This window comes from Chrysochloris asiatica, unplaced genomic scaffold, assembly GCF_000296735.1.
Source record: "Chrysochloris asiatica unplaced genomic scaffold, ChrAsi1.0 scaffold00026, whole genome shotgun sequence".
Taxonomy (NCBI): domain Eukaryota; kingdom Metazoa; phylum Chordata; class Mammalia; order Afrosoricida; family Chrysochloridae; genus Chrysochloris; species Chrysochloris asiatica.
Window position 1 is genome coordinate 19,992,914 of NW_006408544.1, and position 27,428 is coordinate 20,020,341.

A 27,428-nucleotide genomic window follows, 5' to 3' on the forward strand; every position below is an offset into this window, starting at 1 on the left:
CACGTTAAAGATGAAAATTTGTGGGTGCTAACTCCCATGTCTTGCTGACTCCCCTGAAGTAAGGAAATCTGCTAGATTCTTACCTCCTTCCATCCTCTCGGAAGTCTACTAAGGCACACTTTAGCTCTCTTTTATGAAAGAGCACCCAGCCCTCTTTTATGCTGGTGAAAGAGCTATAATCAAACGACGCAGGTGAGGTTTTCTAATACTCACTCCTAGTTGTGTGAGTTGCTGGCCGGGATCCACACCCCACACATCTCCCCCCATTCTATTGCAGTAGAGACCCACACTGAGGGAAGTGGAGAGTAAAGACGGACTCAGGGTCCAGAAGAACCCAAGGGGAGGACACCTGCCTTGCCAAGTGAACCAAATTCTCTCCCTTCCAAAAAACTGCCTTTGGTTCTGAAAACAAACAGCACTATAAAGATACATTCCACTCTTGCCCACTAGCCTCCACATAGCCATTCCCTAGGTGCTCAGACTGTACCATGAACCACCCCAGCATAATGGGAGTGAAGCATGAATTCAAAAGGCACAGCCTCAGACTAACCAGAGAATTCCTCCTCTACTTTAAGCTCTCCAGGTACAAGTGCAAGCACAGCCTTCCCTACTTAATGCCCAAAAGACGATTCCAAAAGTAATGGTTCTTCATACCCAATTAGAAAGGGGGAGTAAGGAATTGAAGCTACCAGCCCAAAATGTCCAGAGTTGAAGAGGGCTGAAAAGGAAACAGCCAAGTTGGCCTAGGTTCTCCTTGCTAGTTTCACAGCTCATGAAGGACTGGGGGTTTCTTATGCTGCTTCCTCCCTGAGACGCTCAGTGAATGGTCAGGAGCTCTTCTTCCTTCCATATCTAAGGTGAAGCAACACGGTGGGATGCTGGGGAGAAACAGGTTTGGGAAGGCTGCCCTTGGTCACACATGGATCACACAGGTGGAGCTACTGACACCTGCTGAGACTCTGCAGAGGCCCTGACTCATGGGCTGGGGGCATGACCCAGGGTCCCTTTGAGATTCACCTGTCCCGTGAGACTGAGATAACCGATGTTAAATACATCAGCAAAGGGCTGCTATGCTTTAATAAAACCGTGACTCAAGATCTTCCCTGCCTAACGGATTCCTTCAGGAAGTCCCTGTTTCTTTGATCATGCCTTTCTCATTAGCCCACCTGGCCAACACAAATAACCAGGGCTTCGATCTGGTTCATTCTGGTTTGGCCTCTTGCTGAGAATTCACTTTTCCACCCCAGATATACTGAATTAGAATCTACAGTTTAAGCTGATCCCCAAGTGATTCTAAAAAAATCACATGGGACCTGTAAGAATCATCTGGGGATCTTGTTAAATTGTAGATTCTGATTCAACATATTCATATTTGGGGTAGAGAGTCAAGTTCTCGGCAAGGGGTGGAAAAAGAATGAATCGGTTCATAGCCTTGGTTGGAAGCCACTCAAAATACATAGTGGCTGTATCAAAGAACTCAAGCATACCATTGACTGGGAAGATGTCATAGGGTCAGGCAGTATTTCATTTTATTGCACATAAGGTTGCCGAGAGTTAGGGCTGACTCAATGACAACCAATAGCAGTATGAGCTAGTCTGAGGGCTGGAAGTGGCCTTTATGACTCCCATCTGATGCTAGAGAGCACTTCAGCAAAGCCCATGCAAATCATCTGGGCCTGGAAAGTCTCTGTTTCAGAAGTTCTTCTCCTCATGGTCTCTGAGACCAAGTTATTAGGGCAAGGGCCACACTTTCTTTTGCCCCCAAAGCCCTTTATGCCTAGGCCTTTACTTAGGTTCCCAGAGGTCAAGGGCTGGACTTCTTCAGTTCACCACTGTAGCATCAGGGACCACCCTCTTGAATGTTGCTGCACTTTACAGATGGGGAGAGTCTAGAAAGGCAAAGCTATGTCCTCAGAACAGACCAAAAGTCTCTAAACTCTTAGACCCTTTCCACATTCCAAAATGTCTTCTTCAACCTTGGTGAAAGAATGCAATATTGACCCTTAGTGAAAGTCTTCTTGAATAAAACTGAGTTGAGAATTAATAGGATTCAGAACCTGCTAAAAGGGGAGGAGAGAATTCTGCTGCCTGTAGAAGAAACACTATGGAGATGATGGGCAGAGAGGTCTAGTCTGGGAGCAAAGGCTCTGACTCTTGTCCTGGCGCAGCAGAGCTGTGACAGTCTTATCAAGAACCTGGAGGGTTCATTCATGAAGGCCACCACTGAAAGGAAGAGGGCTTGATGGTGGAGAACAAGCCATCCCCTGACCTACAGCTAACCCAGGTCAGAGTTTGATCCGTGGACTATGTACATCTGTGGCCAGGGGCTGCCCTGCTCACCACCATCTCCCGCTCCACGCCCCTCTCCCCTCCCCGGGAAGCCTAGCAGTGCTAGGCAGAAAGATATCTCTTGTGAACATATGCTGAGTGAAGGAAGGATAGATGCCCCTGGGAAGGAAGGACCTTGTGCAAAGCTCTGATCTGCCTTTGGTTCTAACCACATCCCCAAGTTCCTTTGTACAACTTACAGCTGGTGAATCAGGTGGCACTGTTCTTAATTTAAAGGTAAGGAAACGGTAGCTGAAGTGACAGGTGAAATTCACTAGTGACAAAACTCAGGTGTGCAGGCAAACACCCACTGCCTGGGTCAGACAGCTCGTCTCCATCAGCTCACATTAGAGTCCAGTAGGAAGAGAATTCGAGGCTTCAGGTAGACCTGGGAACAAGGAAGGAACTAGCGATGGGGAAGAGTCACGGTCGACAGCAGGAACTGCGTGTTTACCCCACGCCAGTGCTAAGGCAGGGCTTCAGAGGTATCAGTTCATGGCATCGTAGCAAGTGCTCTGAGAGGTGGGGGCTCTATTATCATTCCCAATCATCAGATGAAGTATCTGAGGTCCCGAGAGGTAACCCACATGAGAACCCAGGCTGCATGCCCCTGAAAGTCAGAATGGATAGATACATGAGAGGACCTCAAAATGTGGAAAAGTGGAATTGAAAGATAATTGGATTTTTCCATGAACTTTCTGAAGACCTCTTGTAACCTGAAGTCCAGCTTGGTGGACCCACTGTTGCATCCTCAGCGCTTAGAATGGGTCTCATACTCAATCATTCTGTGGCCCTTGTTCCATTTTGCTGGATGCAAGAATGCCCTCAGTGGCCCTGGCCCCAGAGCTCAAGCCCAGACTCCCCTAGAGGGCAGTTTCCTTTTGGGGACACATGAGCTTACTCAGGGGTTCATACTGAGCCAAGTAATGCCAAGGCATGGTATTATAAGATTCTGCTGGATATTCCTTCCTCAAATCTCTTCTGCTACAAAGGTTATGGAATTTGACTTAAAAAAAAAAGGAAAAAGAAAAACCCTACTGGCACTACAATCTACCCTCCCCCTCTGCAGAAAAGGTGGGGCAGGGGCAGAGGAGAGCCCCCTCCACTCCCTACTAAGAAGACACAAAACAAAAACACTCTCTATTCACACTGGGGCTCTATACCCCAAGAGGCTGGAAGACGGGGTGGGTGGGGTAGGGAGGACACACATATCTTGGGCACCAGGAGCTGGGACAACAGGCGGTAAGTAGAACAATTCTCAAACACGTGGGGAGAAAAATATTCAATTCTAAGAGAAACCCAAAGCAAAAGCCCAGGTCCAAAGGGGAAAAGGATAAACCAGCCCAAGCTCTTAATAAACGAGAGGTGAAGGCGGCTGCTGACACCAATGTGTCCAGTATCAGATCCATAAAAGTCAGAGCTTAGGAGTCCATTTATAGCTTGGGCTGAGAGGCTCAGAGAAGGAACACGTCTGCTGGGACCCTACAGCAGCAGCAAGATCATCACTCAGAGCTCCGAGGTCCACAGGTCCTTCTAAGTGTTCTCCTTAGAAAGGGGAGCTGAGAGGCCTGGAGTGGGGTGGTGAATGACAGTCCCACCCAGGAGGGACTGGAAGGTAATGCCAGGGGGAGCACTGTGCTGCCTGCTGGCTTCCCAGTGTCAGGCTGGCTCCGCATAAGGGGCCAGTCAAGCCCCACGGAGCTGCCGGGTGCTTTGTTACCGAGCAAATCTCCAAGGTGCTGACTGCTGATGCATAGCTAACCGGGCAGCAGACATTGATTTATGTTCAACTTTCCATTTCATCAGTGAGAGTTACAGCGCTACATGTGGAGCTCACATATTTTTTGGAGGGGGAGGGAGAGGCGGCTCAAGTGTGCAGACACAAGCGTGTCCACACACATGCACACAGGCACATGTGCCAGCTAAGACCACAACTTTTTTTTTTTTTTAAAGGAGGAGAATGGGGACCCAGCCAGTGGCTGAGGCAGCGTGGCTTCTCAGGAGTAACCTTTTGTCCAAGATTGCTAGGAGCTTCAGTACAGGTCATCTGCCGCTGGGCAGACCCTAGGCACCAGGCTGGCTGCAGGGTGGGGTGGGGAACACTGCCTGACCTTTGTGGAGGTGGTGCTGGCAAAAAACAAGAAAAAAAAAGGAAAAAAGGTCCTTTCTGCCTGCCTCTCCTCACAGCTAGGCTATTTTGAGGGGGAGGTCTGTGGGCAAGTCCACAGTAACAGCGTTTCAGAATGGCCAGGCGTTTATACAGTTCTGTTGAGCCCCTCTCCGTTGATGGATGACCCAAATAAGGCCCAGAGAGGGGAGAATGGCTCCCCAAGGACACAGTAATTTTGGTAACTGGGCTAGAATTTAAACCCAAGACACCACTTCCCAGGGCAGAGGTCTACTCAACTTAGAGCCTGCTGTCACCTCCATAAAGTCACCGGAGGAGAGGACTGCAGCCCCAGAGCCAAGTCAGTTTGGAACAGGTGGGGGTTGGGGGTGGGAAACAGCAGCAGTTCTCCACCTCCGCAGCCAGGAGCCCAGCAGTTGGGGCGCCCCCCCTCTGCTCTAATCCTTCTCAGCGGGGGTGACCCTGCCTTCTGTCAGTCTGAAGGCAGACAGCAGGGAGAGGGGGTGGGGTGGGGAGGGGCATTCTGTCCCTGGGCAACAGGCACACTCACCCCTGATACCCACAAAACACCTCTACTCGTCCATTCTCTGTCCACCTTTTCCACAGGCCAAAGCATCTGTCAGACCCCCTTGGCCCACAGGGGAACAGACAGGACAACGGGTTGAGCCCTTAGAAAGGGACCAGCAAGGGAGAGAATTTGTTTTCCAACAGCCAGTGGTTCTTCAAGAAGCTTCGGTGGCTACTCTGGCCTGTTGCCCCTCTCTACTAGAGCTCAGGTCACAGTCATCTTCCGAGGGAGGGACCACAGTCTGCCCCAAGCTGGCCTCTCCAGGACAGGTACTCTTCCTGGGATTGTGCTGTCCTTAGTAACCTGCCATGGCTCCCTCTGTCTACTTTACAGCCCTTGTGTTTTTGTTAAGTGCTGTTGAGTTCAGACTCATAGCAACCCTGAACAGGATTTCCAAGGAGGAGCTGGTGGGTCTAAACTGCCAGCCTTGTGGTTCGCAGTCCAGTGCTGATCCTACAACACAACACCAGGGGGCTGTTAATAATTTCTCATAAATCATAAAATCCTACCAGCATCACCCCGAACCCTTCACCAGACCCACATGGAAAAGAGGGAAACTATTCAGTGGTGCATCTATCTATATACATGGCTCTCCTCTGCCCAGCCGTGCCCACATCCTGGATCCATCCCCCATACCCGACCAAGGCATCCAGGCCTCCTGCCATGCCAAGCGTGCCCTTTCACATCCAAGCCCTGGCACACACGCTCACTTGTCTGGCACACTCCCCCTCCTGCCCTACCCCTCTCACTGGCAGCTGCCTCCTCAAGCCTCAAGCTTAGGCTAAAATGTCAGCACGGGGGGGGGGGGGGGGGAAGCTTTCCCAGACAGCCCCGTAGGCCACATTAGCTGCTCCCCTCACCACTTCCCCACAGCACTGTGGCATGTCCCACTGCATAATCACACCCTGTCTTCTCCATTGTGAGCACTCACCAGCCCCCTTTTCCCCCTGGGCCGGATTCTGGCTGCCTCTTGTCTGTAGTGTGCACAGCAGGATGAATAAAAGGCCTCAGCTCCCTTCAAGATCCATCATACCTGATCAAACAAGCCTGGCCAGGTCTCATAAGGGTTAGGTTAGGTTCCAGCTCCTTCACCAGCCTGGCCTCAGCCTCACCATCTGTGGAATGGGGATCCTGGTTCCAGGCTCCAGCTCACAATGAGACTTCATTAGGAGCAGGCTTTGGAAACCTCAAAGATACGGAAGGCTTTATTCTTCCCCAGTCTCCCCTAGCCCCTGACTTGCCCTCCAGGGCCCAAGAGGCTTTCTTGTTGCAGCAGCTTTCTGGAAGGAGGCACATCATCTCCACTCTGCTGCTCCCCACTCCCACTGCACAGGAAGTGGACAGCACTCGGTCAGCTCTCAGGAACTGCCACCAGCATTTCCTTGTATCCTGGACTTTGGTCCTCTCCAGAAACAGCATCACGCTGCCCCCTCCCCTTGAGTCTGGGGCACCTGGTCTCTGTGTGGTGACAGCCAGGGTCCATGTGTACTGGGCTCATTTTCATCCATCATTTAGTGGATGGTAGACATATCTTCTGGACCAAGACTCACATTGACCTTCTCCTTCAATTCTTTCAAACAGGTGGGAGCTAAGCGCTGAAGCCTCCTAGAGGCAGGCTCGAGTACCATCCACAGAATTTCCTTCAGGTCCTTTAGGGTGTTACCAAAGTCCTCTGGAAGCTTGCTGTTTCTCTCCCAGAGAAACCCTGCTGCTTCTGCAGAAGACACCAAAAGGGCCAGATTCCCTATTATCTCAATAGGAAGCTTTAAGGTCATGTGAATGTGTCTCCCCCCTTCTGTGTTCTGGATCACATCTGTGGTAACTGGGCTATACATATCATTTGCTCCTTTCTCCTTGCCTCCTGTAACTGCCAGGGAGGGTTCTCTGGGGCAAGACCTCAGCTTCTGGCCAAGGCAGGTAAGTTCAGCCAGCAGGAACCAGGATTCACTTGAAGAGTCTCTACCGTCCTCCACTACAGCAGAAAGTATCTGGGATGTTCAGAGCAGGTCAGGCTGAGGTTTTGGCAAAGGAAGCTGGGAGTTGCAACTCCCCCACTCCAACCCAGAGACGGTACCATCTTTAGTCTATGACGAAGTCTCTGCCTCCACAGAGCTGATGGAGCAGTTGCAGAGTCACTGTTCCAGAACACAGATCCGGCCACAGCATTAGCCAGCCCTGTACACTTTGGTGGATTCCCACTGCCTATGGGAAGAAGCCCACTCTCTCCAAGCAGGCCCCTCACTGCCTGCTCCATACCATATCCAGCCTCATCGTCCACTGAACATCTGTCACTCACTCCATTCTAGACACCATCTCAGCCAGGACTGCATGTCCTCCAGAAAGCCCTTCCTGATCTCCTGTCTTGGTAGGCCTATGTCCTGTTTCAAGGGCACGGATTTACCTGTTGGTCTTTCTGAAAGACTGGGTGCCCCTGTGAACAGATGATGGTTGATTCAGTTCTAGTCTAGAGACATGCCCCATGCCTGTCTATCCGAAGTGACCGATAACTAACTGCAGCCCCTTCTCTCTTCTGAGCCTTTGTTTCCAAGTCCACAAATAAGAGTCTAGACTAGATCAGAGCTGGCCAACACCAAGGACATGCACTTCCATTTACAGGTCCATGTAGGTTGGCGTTGTCCATCAGTATCTGTTGAATCTAAACACAGCTGCAGATTCATCATCAACACAGAGCTCTGGACAGAAAAGCCCATCAGAGCTGGTATTTGAATGGAAACACCACTGCTATTTTTAAAAGAAGATGGCTATGGCTTCTCTCTCAAAACAAGACATCTATCTCCTTTTCTCTTGTCCTCTCTTCTTCCTTTAGCATTTGGAATTCTACTACTGTCAGAATTCCTGATCAGGAATCAGGGAGCCTGAGTTTAGACTCTGACAGTAGCCCTTAGTTATTAACTTTGGGCAGGTTGTTCACCTTCTGAGTCTCACGTTTCCAATCTGCTATGACTCCTCTGCAGAAACACTGGGAGCAAAATGAAAGTAGGCTGCATGTTCAAAAACATTACATCACTGAAAACAATGAATGGAATTTTAAAACAAAAACAGCCTGCATCCAATGCTTCACTCTGTGACCTCTGCCCTCCCTCAGTTTCCTAGCTCTGAACCTAGAAATTCTCATTGGACAGTGCCCCCACACTTAGGGCCAAAGAGCTGAAGACCCAATCAGACCAGTGGGACGGACCAAGGCCACATCGTGTTTGCCAGATATGCAGCCCAACTGAGTTAAATTGCGTAGAAAAAATTGCCACTGTGTGATTATGTAAAATCCATCTGCATCCAGAGCAAAAAATCAAAGTTGGAAGGGTCCTCAGATGCTACTGCTCCAGCCTTCTTCACCTATTGGGGATGAAACAGGTTCAGAGATGGGGAGTAACTTGCCCAAGGTCACTCAGCAAGGGAGCAGCCAAGCAGGGGAACTAGAAGAGGTGTCTGTTTCCAATCCTGACCACTGTCCCTGGACACTCTAACCTGGCTTTCTGTTAGACCCTTTCCTACCCAGAACGCTGGATCTAGAGTGCTTTGGGGCTGACAAGGCCAGCCTGGTGAGGTGAGCAGTACAAATAAACTCAGTTCCAACAAGTACCTGCCAGGTGCTGAGGGCACACTGAATTAAAATACACTTGGCTAAATTCTACCAGGACCCCGAGAACCCCACAATATTCCCCAATAATGAGGTGTGCTCAGGTTGGTTCCTAAGTCATCACCCTGCCAGCCCTCAACTTACTACTAGACACGTCTCCTGCCACATGAACAGACAGGTACTATCTACCTCAACAACACAGACACCAAATAAGAAAAGGCAAATAGAGCTTAGTGGATGGCTGAACCTTCTCACCCAGCCTGGCAGTCCATGAGTTGCTTTCTGAGGGGTCTGGATGGGAGTGGCCAGCTGTTCTTTCCTTTCTACTCTGGAAGCCCCCCTGGCTTCTAGATTTAGAACAGGGAATGACATCCTGACTTAAATCAGGCAGTCACCTTGGGAACAGGATCTGGTCAAAGCTGGACCAGCCATCCCGGGATGACTCCTTGGCACGAAGCCCTTTGTGCAGGAGAGCTGCCTGCTCAGGCCACATCCAAAGAGGGGAAGAAGTGCAAGGGTTGGCAATAGCTAAAGTCCTCGATGCCATCTCTATTTCCCTCCTACTATCAGAGTGGCCTCCTGCAAGATGACCATGGGGCAGGGCTGGCAATCAATAGCTAATATTCCTGTTGTAAGCTGGCCCGCTCCGGAAGTGAGCAGCCACTCGCTCCTTCCAGACCTGAGTGGTTCTGCACCACGGCTGAGAAGGCACAGGTTGAGTGCCTCGCCTGCCCTTCCCTCTCAATCTGACTGATGGGAAAATGATGCCCAGAAAAAGTGGGGCGGGGGGAGTGGCCAGAGTCACCAAGCAAACAGCACACCCAGGGCACATGACCCTTACTGGATGACCCAGCTGGCTCTTGATGGATCGCCCTGACGGGAAAATAGAGATGACCTCAAGTCTATGGTTGTTATTAGCAAGTGCTGTTGAGTTGGTTCCAAATCATAGTGACCCTGTATAGGGTTTCTGAGGTGCGAATGTTGGGTTTGAACCACCCACTTTGAGGTTAGCAGTTCAGGACTACAATCCAAGTCTAAAAGGCCCAAAAGTTACCTTGGTTTGATGATGGCTGGTGGTAACTAAATAAGGACAGAAATCCATCTGGGCGTTCTGACCACACACCCTAGAACGTCACAGGGGAGGGCCCAAGAAGAATGTCTGGAATTAGTCCCTAACCATGGACAATTACAGCAAAGCAGGAAGTTGGGAACTACCCACATATCAGGCCGACCTGTGCCTCATCCTAGATTCAGGGCAAAATAAAGTCAACAGCCTATTAAAAAACAACAACAACAAATACAACTGGTTGCAGCCGCCCCAGATTTCCAGTAAGCAGCCTCAATAAAGATGCATCCAGGCGGGGCCCACCTGCTCTCGACCAAGGACATCCACGGTCTCAGGAGTGAGGACTGCAGCGGCCTGGATGCTGGCTGCTCCTTAGGCTGGGTGATGCTCCCAGACAACCCCCTTGGGTTCCTCTCTCAGGAAACTGCAGTAACATGCCCAGCTCCTGCTGCTCTGGGTCTATGAGTTTTCAGTGATTTAACGGTCTTGCTCTCTCATGAAATCTGGTCTCTCAACTGGAAACCTATGGCCTTATTCTGAGTTAAGACCCAAGCAATGTATCTGAGGTTGTACCCACACCTCCACCCTTGGAGAGGGCCCCAGATCAGCAGCACGCTAAGAATGCACACAGATACACTGTGTGTATCTGTGGCCACTGATGCCCTGACTGACATCCCTATCTCCTCTCACTTCTCACTGCCTTCCTGTTAGGTGGCCTGATGGCACTATTTTAGGGGAGCACCCCAAATTCCTGACTCCCTCTTGACTGGTGTGCAGCAGGTCCTATCCCTTGCCTGGGAATGAACATAAAACAAAATGCTCCCACCCAGATGGAAATTCCCTTCACCTCCCTAAAAAGCACTTTTTATATTGTAAGCTTAACTGTCTCCCATGCCAGAGTCCGCAATCTCCTAAGGCACTGCCTTACTGCTGGTCACACACAGGCATTCATCCTAGCTCACACTGAGCAAAAGTCATCTTGGACTTTGTTGCAATAGCCCCAGTTCTGAATTCTTGGGCTTCACAGAAACCAACTGCCTACTCTTCTACATGGCAGTTCTTATCTAGGAGTTCCAATTTTTTTCCAAAATTGTGGGGAATGTGGGAGGGGTCTTAGCCACACACTGACAGGCTAGAAAGAATGAGAGGTGTTAGCATCCAGAACTTCCACATAAAGTTCCTTCCAGTCCTGTTCTCTTCCAGTCATGCTCAGACTTAAACAAACGAGCTCCCAGGAAAGGAAGGTAAAGACAGAGAAGGAGGTGGGGAAGAGGCTGCAATAGCACCCAGCCCTCACAGGACAGAATGCCAGGGGAGGACAGGCTCTCGACCCACACAGGGTCTGTTTCTGCCTGTGGCGGGCAGAGAACGGGCACAGATGCTTGTGGGACGCCGTCTGTGATCACACTCGGAAAGAATCAAGTGGTTAACCAGAGGGAATGGATTCCAAGACCTGCCAGGATGGTGGGTTTTTTGTTTTTCTAGATTACGCCTAAGGTTTGTAGTTTGGACAGGCAAAGTAAACAATGACAATGACAGCAGCAACAAAACAGGAACAAAGAACAGTTTACTTGTTTTTTGTGTTTTTAAAAACAAGTCTTTTGTTAAAAGAAAGCTCCATGCGGACTTGGAAGCTGCGTCTGAGACTCCCCTACCAGGGGCGGACTGTATCGTGACAAATGAAGCTAGTGTGAAGAAAACAAACTCTAGCAGACGTGGAGCCACACATGCGGGAGAGTGGCTTTCCCATCTTGTCTCCCCAGCCCCGTTTCTGGAAAACGTGGAGAAAGGGATGGGAAGGGCAGGGTTTGAACTGGCGTAAAGCAACTGTATTTAGACCATGGCAAACTGAGCTACTTCTCCCTCCCTTCAGCCCGAAGTGAACCGACAAGCACAAGACTGGGTCAGCACGTACCTGAAAGAAACCCGGTGGGATGGGGCCTCCTGGCATCCCATCGTTGGGGGGAATGTTGCCAAGCACGGGGCTCGGAGCGGCGGCTGCGCTCTGTGGAGACAGGAAGGTGGATGGTTAGAGGCCACATCCATAGCCAGAGAGGAAGTTACGACCTGTCGCCCAGCATCACCCAATTCTCAGGTTGGCCCACCTTCTCCTTTCCCCAGCCCTTCAGCCTGAGAGTCATCTAGCAGCTCGGATAGTACAGACATCGGTTTAAAAACCAGAGTTGGATTCAACTCCCAACTACGCCACTTATTGGGTACTCTGAGCCTCCATTTCCTCATCTCTAAAATGGGGAGCAATGTCTACCTTCACTGTGGCTCTAAGCACAGCTTGATTTGAAGCCATTCAGACAGTGAAGAGATAGGTGGTTTCTAGGGGGACAGGAAGAACAGAGGGGGCACAGGGCATTTTTAGGGCAGTGCAGCTCTTCTGGAGGAGACTGTTATGGATACATGGCATTCAGCATTTGTCAGGGTGGTGCTGCTGGTTAATATGCTGTTTGGCAAGGTCAGTGGGCCAAGATCACCAGCTATTCCTTGGAAACCCTATACAGTGTCCATATGAGTTGAAACCTACTGGACGGCACTTAATAGGAGAGCGATACAACACGAGAGCGATACAACACGAAGAGTGAACACTGAAGCAAGCTAGAAACTTTAAAGGTCTGGTGATCTACTTCCAAAAAAATCAGCCACTGAAAACTCCATGGAGCATAGTTCTACTCAGACACCCATGAGATGGAATCAACTCAACAGTAACTCACAGTATAGATTATGTACGTTAGGATGCCATGACTACTTTATTAAGCTTGTTGAGGGTGGGTGAGGAGATTTAAGATTTATATGTACGGGTTATTAACCAAAAGGTTCGCAATTCGCACCCATCAGCTATTCTTTGGGAGAAAATGGGGCAGTTATATGCTCTCTTCAGGAGGCCAGCACATGTTGTATAGAGCAATAACAAAACAAAACAAAAAACAGTTACCACACCAAGTGGATTCTGGCTCATGGCGACCCCACGTGTGTCAAGAGTAAAAGTGTGCGCCAGAAGGTTTTCACTGGCTAATTTTTTGGAAGTAGAGCACCAGGTCTTTCTTCTGAGGTACTACTTAAGTGGACTCAAACCTCTGATCTTTCTGTGACTTGCCCAGTGTTTAACCATTTGTGTCACCCAGGGCCTCCTACATAGAGCAGATTATCGATAAATGTCCCTGATGCAACTAGTCAGCAGAGTCCCATCTAAACACCCATGATGGGTGAGGGAGGGGCAGAGTGTATGTTGGCCCCTTCAGTGCCCTGGGTGCTCCTGTAGAAGATGAGGCTGGCTGGCAGAGCTGGGGGGTCTGTCACTATTTTTATTTTTAAAGGCTGCTATTCTGACATTTACCTGGCACATCTGCCTCAACAAGAACCTCCCAGGGGTGAGCAGACGCTGCTCTCCAGGCTGGCCTCCTTCCAGACAATCTGTGTCCAACCTGTTCATGCAGTCGGCATGTCTGTGCCTGGCCCAGTGCATGCAGGCAGGTGAGGCTGAGAGAGGCTCAGCCAGAGAGCCTACGGGGGAAGGGGGAGCAAGTGGGGGGTGCCTGGTCCCTGCTTTGCTCCACTGATTCTACACCTCCAGGTCCTCCTCCTGCGGAAATACCACCTCAACCCTCAACCACGGTACTGCCTGCTCCGCCCTGCCATGACTGAGAATCTGAAACTTCATCCTCAGGGTCAGGGATAACCTCTTATAATCACAGCCTCCCCCTCCATCACCACCCTCAAGAAGTCACTTCTTCCTTTTCCTCAGCCATAAAGCAGGGGCCAGAACGCTGAACTTTTCATTTGGACAGAAGGAAATGAGATAAGGTATGGGACCCACTGACACATCATGTGCAGCAAAGGTGGAAGGAATGAAGGTGTGCGTGCACCTGGGTTCAAGTGCTGCCACCTGCATTAGCAGGTGGGATGGCTGTGGACAAGACATGTGCTCTGCCTGAGTTATGTTTCCTTTACAAAGGACGGTAGGGACAGCTGTTGCTCCATCTTCTGGTCAGATTGTGGAAATGACAGAATGGGCTGTTTTGTCAATCAGGAAAGCTCTGTGAAATCTAGAGACAGGGAGAAACCAAACCCCACACCAGCTGTCATCAAGGCGATTCCAACTGATGGCTCCATAGGGTTTTCAATGGCGGAGTTTTGGGAAGCAGAACACCGGTCCTTCCTAGGGTGGGTCTGAACTGCCATTCTTTCAACTAGCAGTCAAGTTTTTACCACTTTCACCTGGGTTTAGCACACCCCAGATACAGGGAATGGGAATGGAGGATGGACTGGCCACAACATTACCTCTGGAAATGTTCTGCCTCTAGGAATCAACCCTCTCTGTGATTAGAGCAATTCGCCAGCCATCCATCTAAACACATCTAATGTGTTTACAAGTTCCACACATCACACATTCTTAGTCTCCCCACCCCAGCAGAAGGTTAGGAGGCCCAGGTTTGAGGTGACAGCCCCACACAGAAGGAAAGCCACACAGCCTCTGCTAGCCAAGCCCTGCCTCACCCCTTCCCCAGCGTTACTGGGGAGAAGGGCAGCCAGAGGGAATCCGCCAGGTAATCCATTAGCTGCATGGTTGTTTGTTTGCGGTTGGTGGTTCAGTGAAAATGCAACTTTTTATAATTTACAGCTAACAATTACTCCTTGGCAGCAGTAGCAGAAAACTTAAAAAAAAGAAAAAAAGGGGGGGGGGCACAGAATGAGATAATATATCCATCTATATTTTATTCAGATTCCTTCAGAGATTGGTTTTCCACTTAACTCTTTAACCCTCAGGAACTCTTTTGGGGAAAAGTGTGGATTCTACTCCTCAAAATTGTCAATTACCCCAGTACAATTTTCACTCACTCATTTGAAATGTCAACTTTATCAACCACCAGTCTCACAAATGCTTGGGTCTGTGTCTGAGCTTTCATTGTTCTGTCCCGTGTCTCTAACAAAAGGTGTGCAGGTGGCATAATGGTTAACTGCTTGGCTACCAACCAAAAAGTTAGCAGTTCGCATTTACCCAGCCACTTAGAGGGGGAAAAGACCTGGTGATGTGCTTCCCTAGACATGATTGTTCTGTGCCACTGAGTCGGTTCTGATTCATAGGGACCCTGTATAGGGTTTCCAAGGCTGTAAATCTTTACAAGAGCAGAAAGCCTCATCTTTCTTCTGTAGAGCAGCTGGTGGATTTGAACTGCTGACCTGTGGTTACTAACTCTACAGCTCTATCAGTGCACATTCCATAAAGATTACAACCTAGAAAACACTATGGTGCAGTCCTTCTGTCACATGGGTTACTATGAGTCAAAATTGACTCCACAGCACCTAACAAATGTGTCTCTAATACTCCATTCTAACGAGTCTTATAATGTACTTATATTTTATTTTCACCCTCATTTGTAAATTAGACGTTTTCTGCCTGGCCCTCCGAACTTCAGATAATTTATAAAAATCACTTCGTCACCAAGAGAAAAAAAGTTCTTATATATAAATTTATAAGATTTATATTTGTATGGGTGGACCGATGAGTGATTAGAAACAGGTGCGGAGTAGGCTATGAATTTAAGGAAACCAAATCCTCTCTTCTCATATGAAATGTTTTATTTGGTAAATGTAGCTGGTACCTACTTGAACTGTTCTTGGGATTAAGCTGAGAAAGATGGCGCGCTGTGAGCATGGTGTGAGAAGTGTGTGATGGAAGGCCAGGCTTGGATGGTACGAACAGAGGGAACCGCCGTGCCTGATGGTCAGAAATGTACCAAGGCACACCCCTCTCTCTCTGGCGCCCCATGTGACCTTCTGAGACAGAAACAAGTACCCCACTTTACAAATGAGGAAACAAATGTGTGTGTGAAGAACAGGCTCAACATGATACCTTTCCCACTCTTCTTCCTCAGAGAATCAAGACCTATTTCTTCTCAGCCTTCAGTCCAGAAAAAAATACTTGTTTTTTCCAATTCAGTAACATTGATTACAGTTTTCATATAGTAGAACCATCATTGCTATCCTTTTCCAAATTATTCCACCATCACTAACACAAACTCAATGCCCACTAAAATGTCTTGATTTTGAAGAAAAATATGAAAAGCTTCACCACTTTCATTTTTTAAGTTAGCATTTATTGTTTGGTATAAGACATTTCCCTATTATTAAAAAAAATTGAAGTAGAAAAAAAAATGATTATATTTTGATAAGGTCATAAGTCTCCTATCTCCCATTAAATGGTCACAGAAAACACAATTTTAAAAAATACACTATATATGTGTAATATTCCTGGTGTGGTGCTATAGGATAAACACTGAATTGTGAACCACAAGGTCGGAAAACTGACCAGCTGCTCCATGGAATCTCTGTACAGGGTTTGCTATGAGTTGGAATCACAGTGGATTGCACTTAACAATATTATATAGACAAATTATTTACCAACTCAATCTAGTCCTGGTGTAACGCTGCAGGATAATGCAGGTGAGTTTGAGCCACAAGGTCAGCGGTTCAAGCCCATCGTCTGCTCTTTAGAAATCCTATGCAGGTCACTATGAGTCTGAACTGAGTCGACAGCACTGATCCAGTCTGTTGAGTCGATTCAGACTCATGGTGACCCCACGTGTCAGAGTAGAAGTGTGCTACATAAGATTTTCAATGGCTGATTTTTGGAAAGTAGACTGCCAAACCTTTTATCTGAGGCACCTCTGGGTGGATTTTTGGTTAGCAGCCAAGTACATTAACCTTTTGCATTACCCAGAGAGTCTAACAAACTTAGTAACAGGTATTGGTGTTGGGTAATTTGGTGGTTAAATGAAGAAAAGACTGAAGTTGTCACATGCATCATTTGCTTGGACTCACAACACTCATGGAAACAGCAGTCAAGAAATCAAAGGATGTAGTACATCACAAGGCCTCTTTAAAGTGTTCAAGAGCAAAGATGTCAGTTTGAGGACAAACGTGTGCCTGACTCAAGCCATGGTACTTTCAGTTGCCTCACATGTATGTCAAAAATGGACAATGAATAAGGAAGAGCAAGGAAGAACTGGTGCATTTGAGTTATGGAGTTGTAGAAGAGTACTAAAAGTACAAGGACTGCTAGAAGAACAACCAAATAAATCAGTGTTGGGAGAAGTACATCCAGAATTCTCCTTAGAAGCCAGGATGGTCATACTTCGTCTCTCATACTTGGGACATGTTATCAAGAGGGACCAGTCTCTGGAGAAGGACATCGTGCTTGGTAAAGTGGAGAATCAGCAAACAAGAGAAGCCCCCTAACAAGATGGCTTAACACAGTGACAGCAGCAATTGGCTTAAATGTAACAATTGTAAGGATGGCACAAGACCAGGAAGTGTTTTGTTCTGTTGGGCATAGGGTCGCTTTGAGTCCAAACCACTTGATGGCAAAAACAACAACAATTTGGTAGTTACAAAATCATTATTTTTTTGGTATTTTGAGTTACCTTTTCGACCATGCCCTTTTAAAATTGTTTACTGGCTATTTATGGGTCTGCATTATGACAAAACTTGGATATTTTTTACTATTTGTGCATTTGACTTTGATCCTTACTGATAAGTAAAATCTTTACATAATAAGGAATAACATACCGTTATAATTAAAAACAAAACAAAACAAAACCCGAAAACTTTTAATGAAATCTTTACACTGTGAGTGCTATTAGATGGCTTGAAGCTCCCTCACTCTAAGATCTTGTTTTCTTGTGAAATCACGAGTGAGTCAGTGATTCTAGGAACTGGGGTTTGTGGATTGGTCCAGTCAGTTCTTTGAAATGTAAAGGCTGGGGTAACCAAGTTCCTAATAACCAAAACCAAGTCCACTGCAGATGAGCCGATTCCACTCCATGAGACAGAGCATAACTCCCCCCCAGTTCCTGAGACGGAAATCTTTATGGGAAGAGACTGTCAGAGCTTTCTCCCACAAAGCAGCTGGTAGGTTTGAACTGTACACCTCTCCATTCATAGCTGAGTGCTTTAAGCAGGGTGTCACCAAGGCTCCTCAGCGGGTGGAGGACAGAGAAGGACGGCTGCATTGCTGGCACTAAGATGGCAGGAAGCTGAGGAGACGGCTTTTTTTTTTTTTTTTTTTTTTAATCACTTAAAGCCTTCTTAGTAGCAAAATCAAGTAGTCTACAGCATTTAAATTTATGTCCTTGGATGGCAAATCGAGTACGTGCTCATAATGGAAAACTTTTTAAAAAGGCAGAAAAGTATGAACAAAGTGAAAAGCAACAATCAGTGTTACAGAATAAGAAGTTAAGAAATTGGGAAGGCCTCATTAATAATTATACCCTCACAAACAAAACACCCCACCAGTTATACTGAATCTTCCCTCCCCACCCCCCATCCCAACCACTACACGTGGAAAGTAGGAGCTGCTTTTCCCTTCTCCAAGACCCAGCACGTTGTGAGGCATACAGCAGGTGTTCAATAAATGATTACTAGCTTTATTATTCAAAGACCTGCCCTAACCTGACCTCCTGGAGTCTGGTCTTTCTGGGTTGCAAGGAATGGGCCTCTCCCTGTTAGAGTTCTTTTAAGCACTTAGCAAAGTGTCTCTAGTGAGTTCTCTTTAAAAACACCAAACCCCAACACTCTCCAAGGTTCACAGCATGCTGGGGCTGTGGTATGTGCATGGGATAGAACTTCCCCACTGCAGCAGATGTAAGAGTTCTGGATTCAGAAAGCACACCCCTTACAGGTGGTTCAACAAAGCACTTAGTCAACCGCCATATCCCTCTCAGCTCTGGGTCTCAGTTTCCCACCTGCTGCTCAGTAACAGGTTAGACAAAGATGAGATGGACTATAAGGCTCTTCTTCCAAGCTGTTCTCCCCAGCCCAGTCCATACTCCAGGGAGCTGGACTGGAAATGGCAGCTTCTACATGAACGGGAAGGCCATCCTCTTTCCAGAGGACCCTGAATTTTAACTCCAATAGAAAGAATCTTCTCTGTTCATGATAGAAGATTCAAAACCACCCAGAAGCCTGCTATTTTACGAGCCTGCAGGCAACAGCCACTGACATTTGGGCTCAAGCTCTCTTGGCTTTCCTCACCAACATACCCTACATGTATTCATACATGGACTTCAACACAGCAGAATCCATCCAGGCCTGCAGTTTGATGACTTGTCCCTTCAACCCCCCCCCCCTTTTTTTTTCTTAACCATTAAAAAATTCCTTTCTAAACAGAAAACAGGCCTTGCACAGGGTGGTGTGGCCCACTCCAGCCAGTAGCCTCCTCTAAGGCTCGGTGCAGTCTGCTTGAAAAGTTGGAACTCCTAGGGACAGGGCAGAAACTAGAACAAGGCTCTTGCAAAGCAGTTTTGTTCCCTGCTGGGGAAACTTCAAGCAAGGCTTTCCCATCTGGGACTTAGGGTTCATTCCATCACCCCATATCCTGTCGGTGTGCTCCAGTGAGCAGACCCAAGCCAGGCCCTTTCACATGCCTTTTCAATTACAGTTGTCCCTTACAATCCAATCTATCTGGCTTTGGACAGTGAGGGATATCTAACACTTCAGCATCACTGCCAGCACCTCCAGAAGTTCGCTCTATCTCCCTTTTCCCAGATTGGAAGAAGTTGAGTTCAAACCTGGACCATGAAATCCAGGGCACCACTGTGAACCCTGAAGGAAATGTGAGGGATATGGACGTTTTACTCCAGGCAATGGGAAAGATTTCTAAGCAGAGAGTGGCTCATGACCTCGGAGAATCCCGCCTCACCTGGTGCCCAGCATCTGGATGAATCATTGACAAACCCACCCAAACAGCACTAAGGCTCTACAAACAAATAGACTTGTCAGGTCCCACGTTCCCCTTGACTCCCAGAATAGCAGGGTCAGGTCACAAGAAACCAAGAGACAAGCTCCCAGGAGGCCCCCAATCTCACCAGACAGAGGAGGAGCTTATAGCAGGTGACAAGCTTTCACACTTTCCTCAAGAAGCAAGGGTTTGGGGGGACCAGTCCCTAGCAGACCCCATTTTACAACCTCACTCAAAATCTTACATGCCCTGCCCCCCACTCATTTTTAATAGTCTCTTTAAAAATAGTTCTATGCACATGAAGCTGCTGGAAAACTGAATAAAAACAAATGCTCAGAGTGAACTGTAGGCCTCCTGCCAGGTTGGCCAACTCCTCCTGAATGATTTACAAGGCTGCAAAATGGTACTTTGTTCTGCAAATCCCCTCCTCCCTCCACACCACACCCCAATACTCAGGCCTTGGCGTGTAGCAGTGTGGGGGCCCACATGTGAAACCACCAAGTGCAGCCCCTCCTTAAAAGAAACTCAACAATAGGCCGTATCAACCCAAGACAATCAGGGTGTATGTGGCGTGTGCTTTAAGTGTGGCAGTGTGTGCAAGTGCCGGGGTGAAGGGTGGCAGTTGGGGTGGCATTGGTATCATCAAAACAGAGGCCTCGGGATTCTACGAAAGACACTGGACCAGAAGAGGGAGATTATATTTACTTCTCAACATCTCTGAGTGAGCTGGCCCTTGTGGGGCCAAGCTCCCTAGCAGGAATTTTAACAGCATCAACAAACAGAAGATGTAGAGAAAAAAATGGAAGGAATGTGACACCCAGAGAGATAGACAAAGCCAATGATGGGGTGTAAGGAGAGGAAGGGATGGAAAGAGGTCTCTTCGTTCTTTGTGCACAGACCATCAGATAGAATCTGTTTTGGAGAAGAGGGGGGTTCTACTTCTGCAGCCTGGAGACTAGAGAGCTGTTGTTACGTGAAGAGACGGGGCCAGCTGGCGATAAAAATAGATTCAGATGACACTCGGGAGTGACACAAGATCCCTGCCTTCAAATAGCTGGGGGGGGGTCGTCATGTGGAAGGAGGAGTGGACATGTTCTCCTGGTACCAAGGGATGATGACCCTGGGTCCAGCATTAGATGCTCAGAGCTAGGAAGATCTTCTTTGGATCTGAGTAGCAGAGCTGGCTGCCTTGGGCAACAGTGATTTGGTGACTTACTGAATGTGGCATAGCAAAAGCATACTGTTGTTAGGTGTCTTCAAGTCAATTCCAACTCAGAGTACCCCCATATGACAGAGTAGAACTGCTCCTCAGGGTTTTCTAGGCGGTCATCTTTATGCAGAGTAGGCCACGAGGTCTTTCTCTCATGGAGTTCCTGGGTGGGTTCAAACCAACCTTTCGGTTAGCAGTCAAGTGTTTAACAGTGTGTTACCAGGGTTCCTTACAAGCATACTACTAATCTGCAGGATAAGCACTTGGCTGCCAACTACAAGGTCAGTGTTTCAAATCCAGTAGTTGCTCCTTAGAAACCCTAAAAAGGGGCACTATGAGTCAGAACTGACTCCACCGCAATTAACAGCAACAACAATTTGAGTATCTGGACTGCCTCGTGGTGGCCACGCTTATTGTCTCAGCCTTTGGTTCCCCATGTGTTAAAAGGGGAAGTCCATAACCTACTGATCCCTGCATTTCCTGGGGACTACTATGAGTCCTGGTGTGGCGCTGTGGATTAATGCGCCAGACTGCAAAGCCGTATGAACTGCAAGGTCAGTAGTTCAAGCTCACCAGTCACTCCTCGGAAACCCTAGACAGGGTCGCTGTGGGTTAGAACCGACTCATCGGTACTTAACAACAACTGTGAAAAAGGAGTCCTGGCGCTGTGGGTTAATAAGTCAGACTGCAAAGCTGTTTGAACTTCAAGGTTAGTAGTTCAAGCTCACCAGCTGCTCCTCAGAAATCCTTACAGGGTTGCTATGGGTCGGAACTGACTCGACGGCACTTTACAATAACAACAACTATGAAAAAGGAGCTCTGGCAACGTAGTGGTTATGAGTTGGGCTGCAATTCAAAACTACCAGCCGTTCTGTGGAAGATGAGGCTTTCTGCTCCCGTAAAGATTTACAGCCTCAGAAACCCTATACAGGGTTGCTGAGAGTCGGAACTAACTCCACGGCTCACCTCCACCACTGAAAAAGGACCCTGGTGGCACCGTGGGTGAAGTGTTGGGCTGCTAACCTCAAGATCTGCAGTTCAAGCCCACCAGTCACTCCATGGGGAGAAAGATGAGACTGTCGGCCTCTATCAAGTTGTGCAGTGTTGGAAAGAAGCCCTACAGAGCAGTAATACCCTGCCCTGTAAGGCTGAAATGAGTCCGAACCAGCTTCATTGCAGACGAAGGGTAATTATGAGAAAAGAGTCCTGGACGGAGCTTTCAAGACCAGGATTCTGGCTCTGGCTGAAAACCATCAGCTGTGTCCCTTGGGTAAGCTTTGCTGTCTCTAAGCCTCTTCTCATTTCCAAATGAGGTGCCTAAAGTAAGCACTGGGCTGCTCATACCAAGGTCGGTGGTTCAAACCCAGCCGCTCCTTGGAAACCTTCTTACAGTTGCTAAGTTGGAACCAACTCGATGGCACTTAACAACAACAATGAAAGTCCTGCTGACCCAGTAAGACAGTGGATGCCACCATGTGCTCTTTCCTCAGGAACCTGACAAAGAACCAGGTCTAGAGGGGGAAAGCCCGGACCTGCCACAGCCAGGCCATCAGGTCCAAATGAGAACTGTCTGCACACTGAGGCTCCTTTTCAAAAGTGCCCCCAGGGGCGGGAGGATTAGCCCCAGGAACACAGAAGGGGCTGGAGGAGGTAATATTTACTCCTCAACACCCCGGGAAGATGTCATTTCTGCCTGACTGGTAAAGAAACTGAGGCAGAGACCGGCACATTACCTTAAGGTCATGTGGTAGGGGGCTCCAGGTTTATTCACTCCTGATCTTGGGTTCAAGAAACTGGAGTAGCTGCCCCCAAGTTGTCCCCAACTGGTAAAGCCCTCATGCACATCAGGGATCAAACTGCTGTGAGCCACAGGGTTTTCACTGGCTGATTTTTGGAAGCAGACCACCAGACCTTTCTTCCTATCCAGTCCGAGTATGGAAGTGCCACTGAAATCCATTCAGCATTATAGCAGCACACACGCCTTCACTAGTGGGCACACAGGTGGTGGCTGTACATGAGGAGCACTGGCCAGGAACTGAACCTAGGTCTCTTGTGTGGAAGGTGAAAATTCTACCACCGAATCATCACTCCTTACTAACTCCTCTAGTCCCCAAGCAAAGTTCTGTGTGCCTCTTGATGCTTATGAAAAGAAACAACACAAAGACAATCAAGATTCATTTTCTCTTTGAGACCATCTATATGCTTTGCTCTTCCTCAAGTAGACTGACATGCCTTGCTCCTTTTGATAAATATTTAAATGAGTTAGAATTAAATAGGCTGGGGGGGTGGGGTGGAACAGCAATGAATGCAAGATCCTCTGAAGCATCTGTTGGACTCAACTGGCTAAGCATCCAGGGAAGGACAGAACAAGACAGGTAGGAGATGTAAAAAGGTCAAGAGTACTTTATGTGTATCTGAGGAGTTCAGAAAATACTCCATTCTGAGCTAGACCAGGGCTGCACTGAGTCCAACAGGCGCTTCATCAGGACAGGAGATGTCTGGCGTGGTTCTGCCCTCGAGCTCTAGAGGATGTGGTGACAGACACTAGGGGAAGGTGCTCCGGAGGGTGAGTGGGCGGGAGCTGCGAGGTGGCGGATTAGGGGGATCAGGGAGGCTTTATGGGAGAGGTGGCACTCAAGCCAGGGCCTTAAAGGACGGCAGGACTCGCAGATGCGGGAGTCGATAGGAGGTGAGGGATTACTGCTGTCATCTTAACCCACCCGGGAAGCTGGCCTCTGACAGGCCTTCTTTCAGAGCACACACAAATCCTTCCAGGCCAGCACCTTCCCTTTTTCTCTCTCCCATCACCTCCGGTTTTGAAGGGTGGGTGCAGGGCAGATGTACTTTCTCTCCTCCAACAAGCATGGAAAGGGCTGGTCAGTGAACTTTTCCAAGGACTGGCTCTTAACCAGTCTGGCACTCCTGTAAGCCTGCCAACAGGGCAGTAGTCACTTGTTGTTAAGTGCCATCGAGCTGGTTCCAACCCATAGCAACCCTGTATAAGGGTTCCAAGAAGCCGTTGGTGAGCTTGAACTGCCAGCCTTGCAGTTCAAGACGACTTTGCAGTTCAGCTCATTAACCCAGTGCCACACTAGGACCCCACAGTAGTCACTACAGAAGATAAAACAGAGGTTCACGAGACACCGCTCAGAGTGGGCGGTACTGGACATCTCTGACTCAAATATGCTAAATCCAGAGTACAGCTCCTCTTGTCAATTTTATTAACTGATGCTTAAAGGTGACCACCTTCCCTGTGCCAGAAACCAAGAGCACCTTTATTTGTCATCTGTAAAAGAAGTGAAAAAAAGAGGGGTACCCTCTACAGAGACATGGGGGACTTAAACACACTAACAGGTAAGGCACTTGGCCAGGTGTGGGCTGTGGTGGGTGTTGAGCAACAGCACCAGGCAAATAACCAGTTGCCACCAAATCCATTTGACTCATGGCAGTCCTGTGTGCCAGAGTAGAACTGTGGGGTTTTCAATGGGTAATTTTTTGGAAGTAGGATCACCAGGCTTTTCTTCTGAGGAGCCTTAGGGTGGACTCAAAACTCTAAAACTTTTGGTTAGATGCAAAGCATGTACACTGTCTGTAGGCACCACCTAAGCACGTCAAGTGTCAGGCATCCTTATTTCTCATTTTTTAGAATTCCATGCTGGAGTGGGAGGGGAATGATAAAGAAAGGGGTTAGAGTTGTAGGAGGATGACAGCCTCAGCTGGACAATGGCCATTCTCCTGGCCGCTATCTAACCTCCTTTGGAAATAAAGGAAAGCACCCCCAGTCTGAGCATTTCCATAAGAAAGGAGAACTGGCTTTCTTGTGCGGAGAAGGCAGAAGCCACACCACCAAACCCTGCCCACCCATCCCAGGAAGCACCCCGCTTCTGGGAACTGGATCAAAGGGCACAGTTTGTGTAAGAGGTGGAGCCCAGTGTAATTAATACCTGGTTCCACCGGGGACCTCAGCCAGGGCGCCCTCCTCCATGTGTAAACATCTCCTGGATTGGGCTGCACGACACAGGGTGCGGATCCTAGGCATGTACACGCAAGACAACGGGGATTAAGGGCTAAAGGTTCCCCGCAAATGAAGAGTGCGGAGTAGATCAACGACGCGTTATTTGTACAGAACTGATTTTCTTTTTAAAGAGAGATGAGCTTCAGGCCCTCGTTTACACCATTAGCAAAACACACGCACATGCACACGCACGCACACACACACTCATGTTCCCACTGTCTTCCAGAAGCTACTTACAACCACAAACATGTCATCGTAGGCCAATGACAGCTCCTTAACAAGAACACTGGCAGTTGCTTCTGCAAAGTGGAAAAATCCCTGGCGTGGACTTGCACACATGCTCTGTTCCAATGACAACTTAATCCTGCCAGGATCGAGGTGTGCAGAGAATAGACAAGAGCCTGCGTCTAGAAGCATGTATATATATATAGATATATAGATATATATACATACATATATATATATAAAGTTTAAAAGAGACCATTAAAGGCATACCCATCAGAACATCATGAATGGGAGCCCATACTCCTCTTAGTTGGCATGGAGTTTAGTAAGGACAGTTTCCCACACCCCGCCCTCCTCAATGACAGGACAAATGTGCAGTCTGAAAAGATTGAGGGTCCTCTATCCAAAGCCAGGAGAGATGTTATACTTGGCTAGGAGGGAGTGGATGTCACCACCTTCCCCATGTCAATGAGCAGGCCAGGAGTTCCGGGAAGGGATCTGGAGAACAGTGTGACTGCGGTGGTTTGTACAGCCATCTCCGACACGCAGCCGACACATGGGCTCTGTGTTGAGCAGATGCCGCCTAAGCCTTTAAAGCATGCACTAATTGCACTAATTTAGCTAACAGTCTCTGTTTTGTCCCCCACCCCGCGTCAACCAGCATCCTTTGGTACTGCTGGAGAGATGCAAGCTGTTGGCTTCAGTGTTATTTTGTCAGCCATTAAACGATTCATCGGAGTCATTAATTGATTTATTACTGCTGCCTGCTCAGAGGGTTTAGCAAATAAAGACTGATGTAGGTCACAACGCAAAGGAAATTGAACCAAACAACGCCATGAGGAGCTGGGCACTTATATTATCTGCTGCTGTCCACTCAGGCAGCCCTCCACCCCAGCTGTCGAGCGGGGGACAGCAGCCTGGCTCTCAGGCCTGAAAACCATCCAGCCTGCGTCTTGCTCTCGTAGCAATAGCCAGAGATGTAGAGGGTGGGAAGGTTATCCAGAGGTTCCTGGGAGCTGGCTCCTAGCACCTGCCAGGCAACTGAGTCTGGTAAAGGGGAGAGAAGCCTCCATTGGCACATACTAGATGGGTGCTGGACTACAATGACTTCAGGGAGGGACCCCAGCTACGGCTCTCCTCCTCTGGAGGTAGCACACTATGGCTGCACTCCTTCTCTCAGGGTCTCCTGACCCCCACAGGCCATCTAACAGGTGTCTCCTAGTGCCTGGCCAATTTCTGATCCTCTCAACAGTCCCATGCGGTGGATGGCAAATGGTCCTACATTACAGGGAAGAAGAACGCTGAAGCCCAGAGACCTGACCTGCCTGAGGTTACACAGCAGGACAGGGAGAGGGCTCCTAGAGCCCAAACCTAGGTCCACCTAACGTCTAATCCACATGCTTATCCTATGGCTCCATAAGCTAAGCACTGGAGCAGCTCAAGCCCACCAGCCACTCTGTGGGAGAAAGATGAGGCTTTCTGCTCTAGGAAAGATTTACAGCCTCAACAACCCAATCCTGGTGTGGTGCAAGGTTGATGGTTCAAACCCACCAGCTGCTCCTAGGAAGCCCTATACAGGGTGGCTGAGTCGGAAACGACTCCATGACGCTGAACACCAACACCAACACCAAATTCTTCAAGAATTCTGGTAGCACAATACTTAGGTGCTTGGTTACTAATCCAAAGGTTGGTAGTCAGAACCCACCTAGCGACTCTACAGAGAAAGACCATCTGATCTGTTTCTGTTCAGATTACACATGAGAAAACTCTACAGGGCAACTCTACTGTTATAATTGAGTTGAAATGGACTTCATGGCACCTAACAACCATCATCTAATTCTTCAGTATGATACCAAAATGGCCTATAGCTTGACCTTAGCCATAACTCCAACAAAAACTTACTGGGTGACCAAAATCACAGGCAACCTCCTTTTGGAGCCTTAGGTGCCTCACTCATAAGGTAAGAGGTTAAGGTGGATGAGTTCTGAGCCTCATTGAGCAGTCACAGTCCAGAACTCAGGCCCTTCAGCATCACCACTTGCCTTGGTCCACTGTGATGGTGGATGGGTTGGCCGTACCAGGAATGAGCACACCACCACCTGAAAGCCCCCTTCCTCTAGTTAACCCGAATTTTCACCAAAGTGCTATGTCAGACCTGTAGTTTCCCTTTAAGCCTCAGCCTCAACGTGGCCAGCACCAGGAAGCTGTCCTAGGATTAGGCCTGATACCCAGTAGGTGTTTAAGGAAAGACTGCTAAACTCGATTAGAACAGAGAAATAACCCTCATCTGGCCCTGCTCCCAGCTCAAGTTCTGAAGAAACATGAAGAAGTGGCATTGAGGCCAGAGGACTGGGATGGTCATTTTAGAAATGTTAACCCTCTCAAGAAGAGGATTTACAGTCATGGGCTTCCTGTGTGCACACATTTGCCTGTGCATGTACATATACAAGTGTGTTTACTTCTGAGTAACAGCTCTGACAAAAAATGTCCCTTAGGAATCACACACAGCTGCTCTAGCTGACTCAACTTCTCAGTAATCACG

At 48.4% G+C, this 27,428-nt stretch overlaps 1 protein-coding gene across 7 annotated transcripts in view; it reads right to left on the minus strand.

The window, feature by feature from the left end:
- Positions 1-27,428, minus strand: part of SSBP3 (single stranded DNA binding protein 3) — a 184,569-nt gene that overhangs the window by 37,461 nt on the left and 119,680 nt on the right. For 5 of the 7 annotated variants that reach the window (XM_006839801.1, XM_006839800.1, XM_006839804.1 and 2 more), the window contains exon 5: positions 11,604-11,693. The exons of the other annotated variants lie outside the window; for them this stretch is intronic. In XM_006839801.1, coding sequence (XP_006839864.1) covers positions 11,604-11,693 — 90 coding nt within the window. The remainder of the gene's footprint in view (positions 1-11,603; positions 11,694-27,428) is intronic. 7 annotated transcript variants of the gene reach the window in all.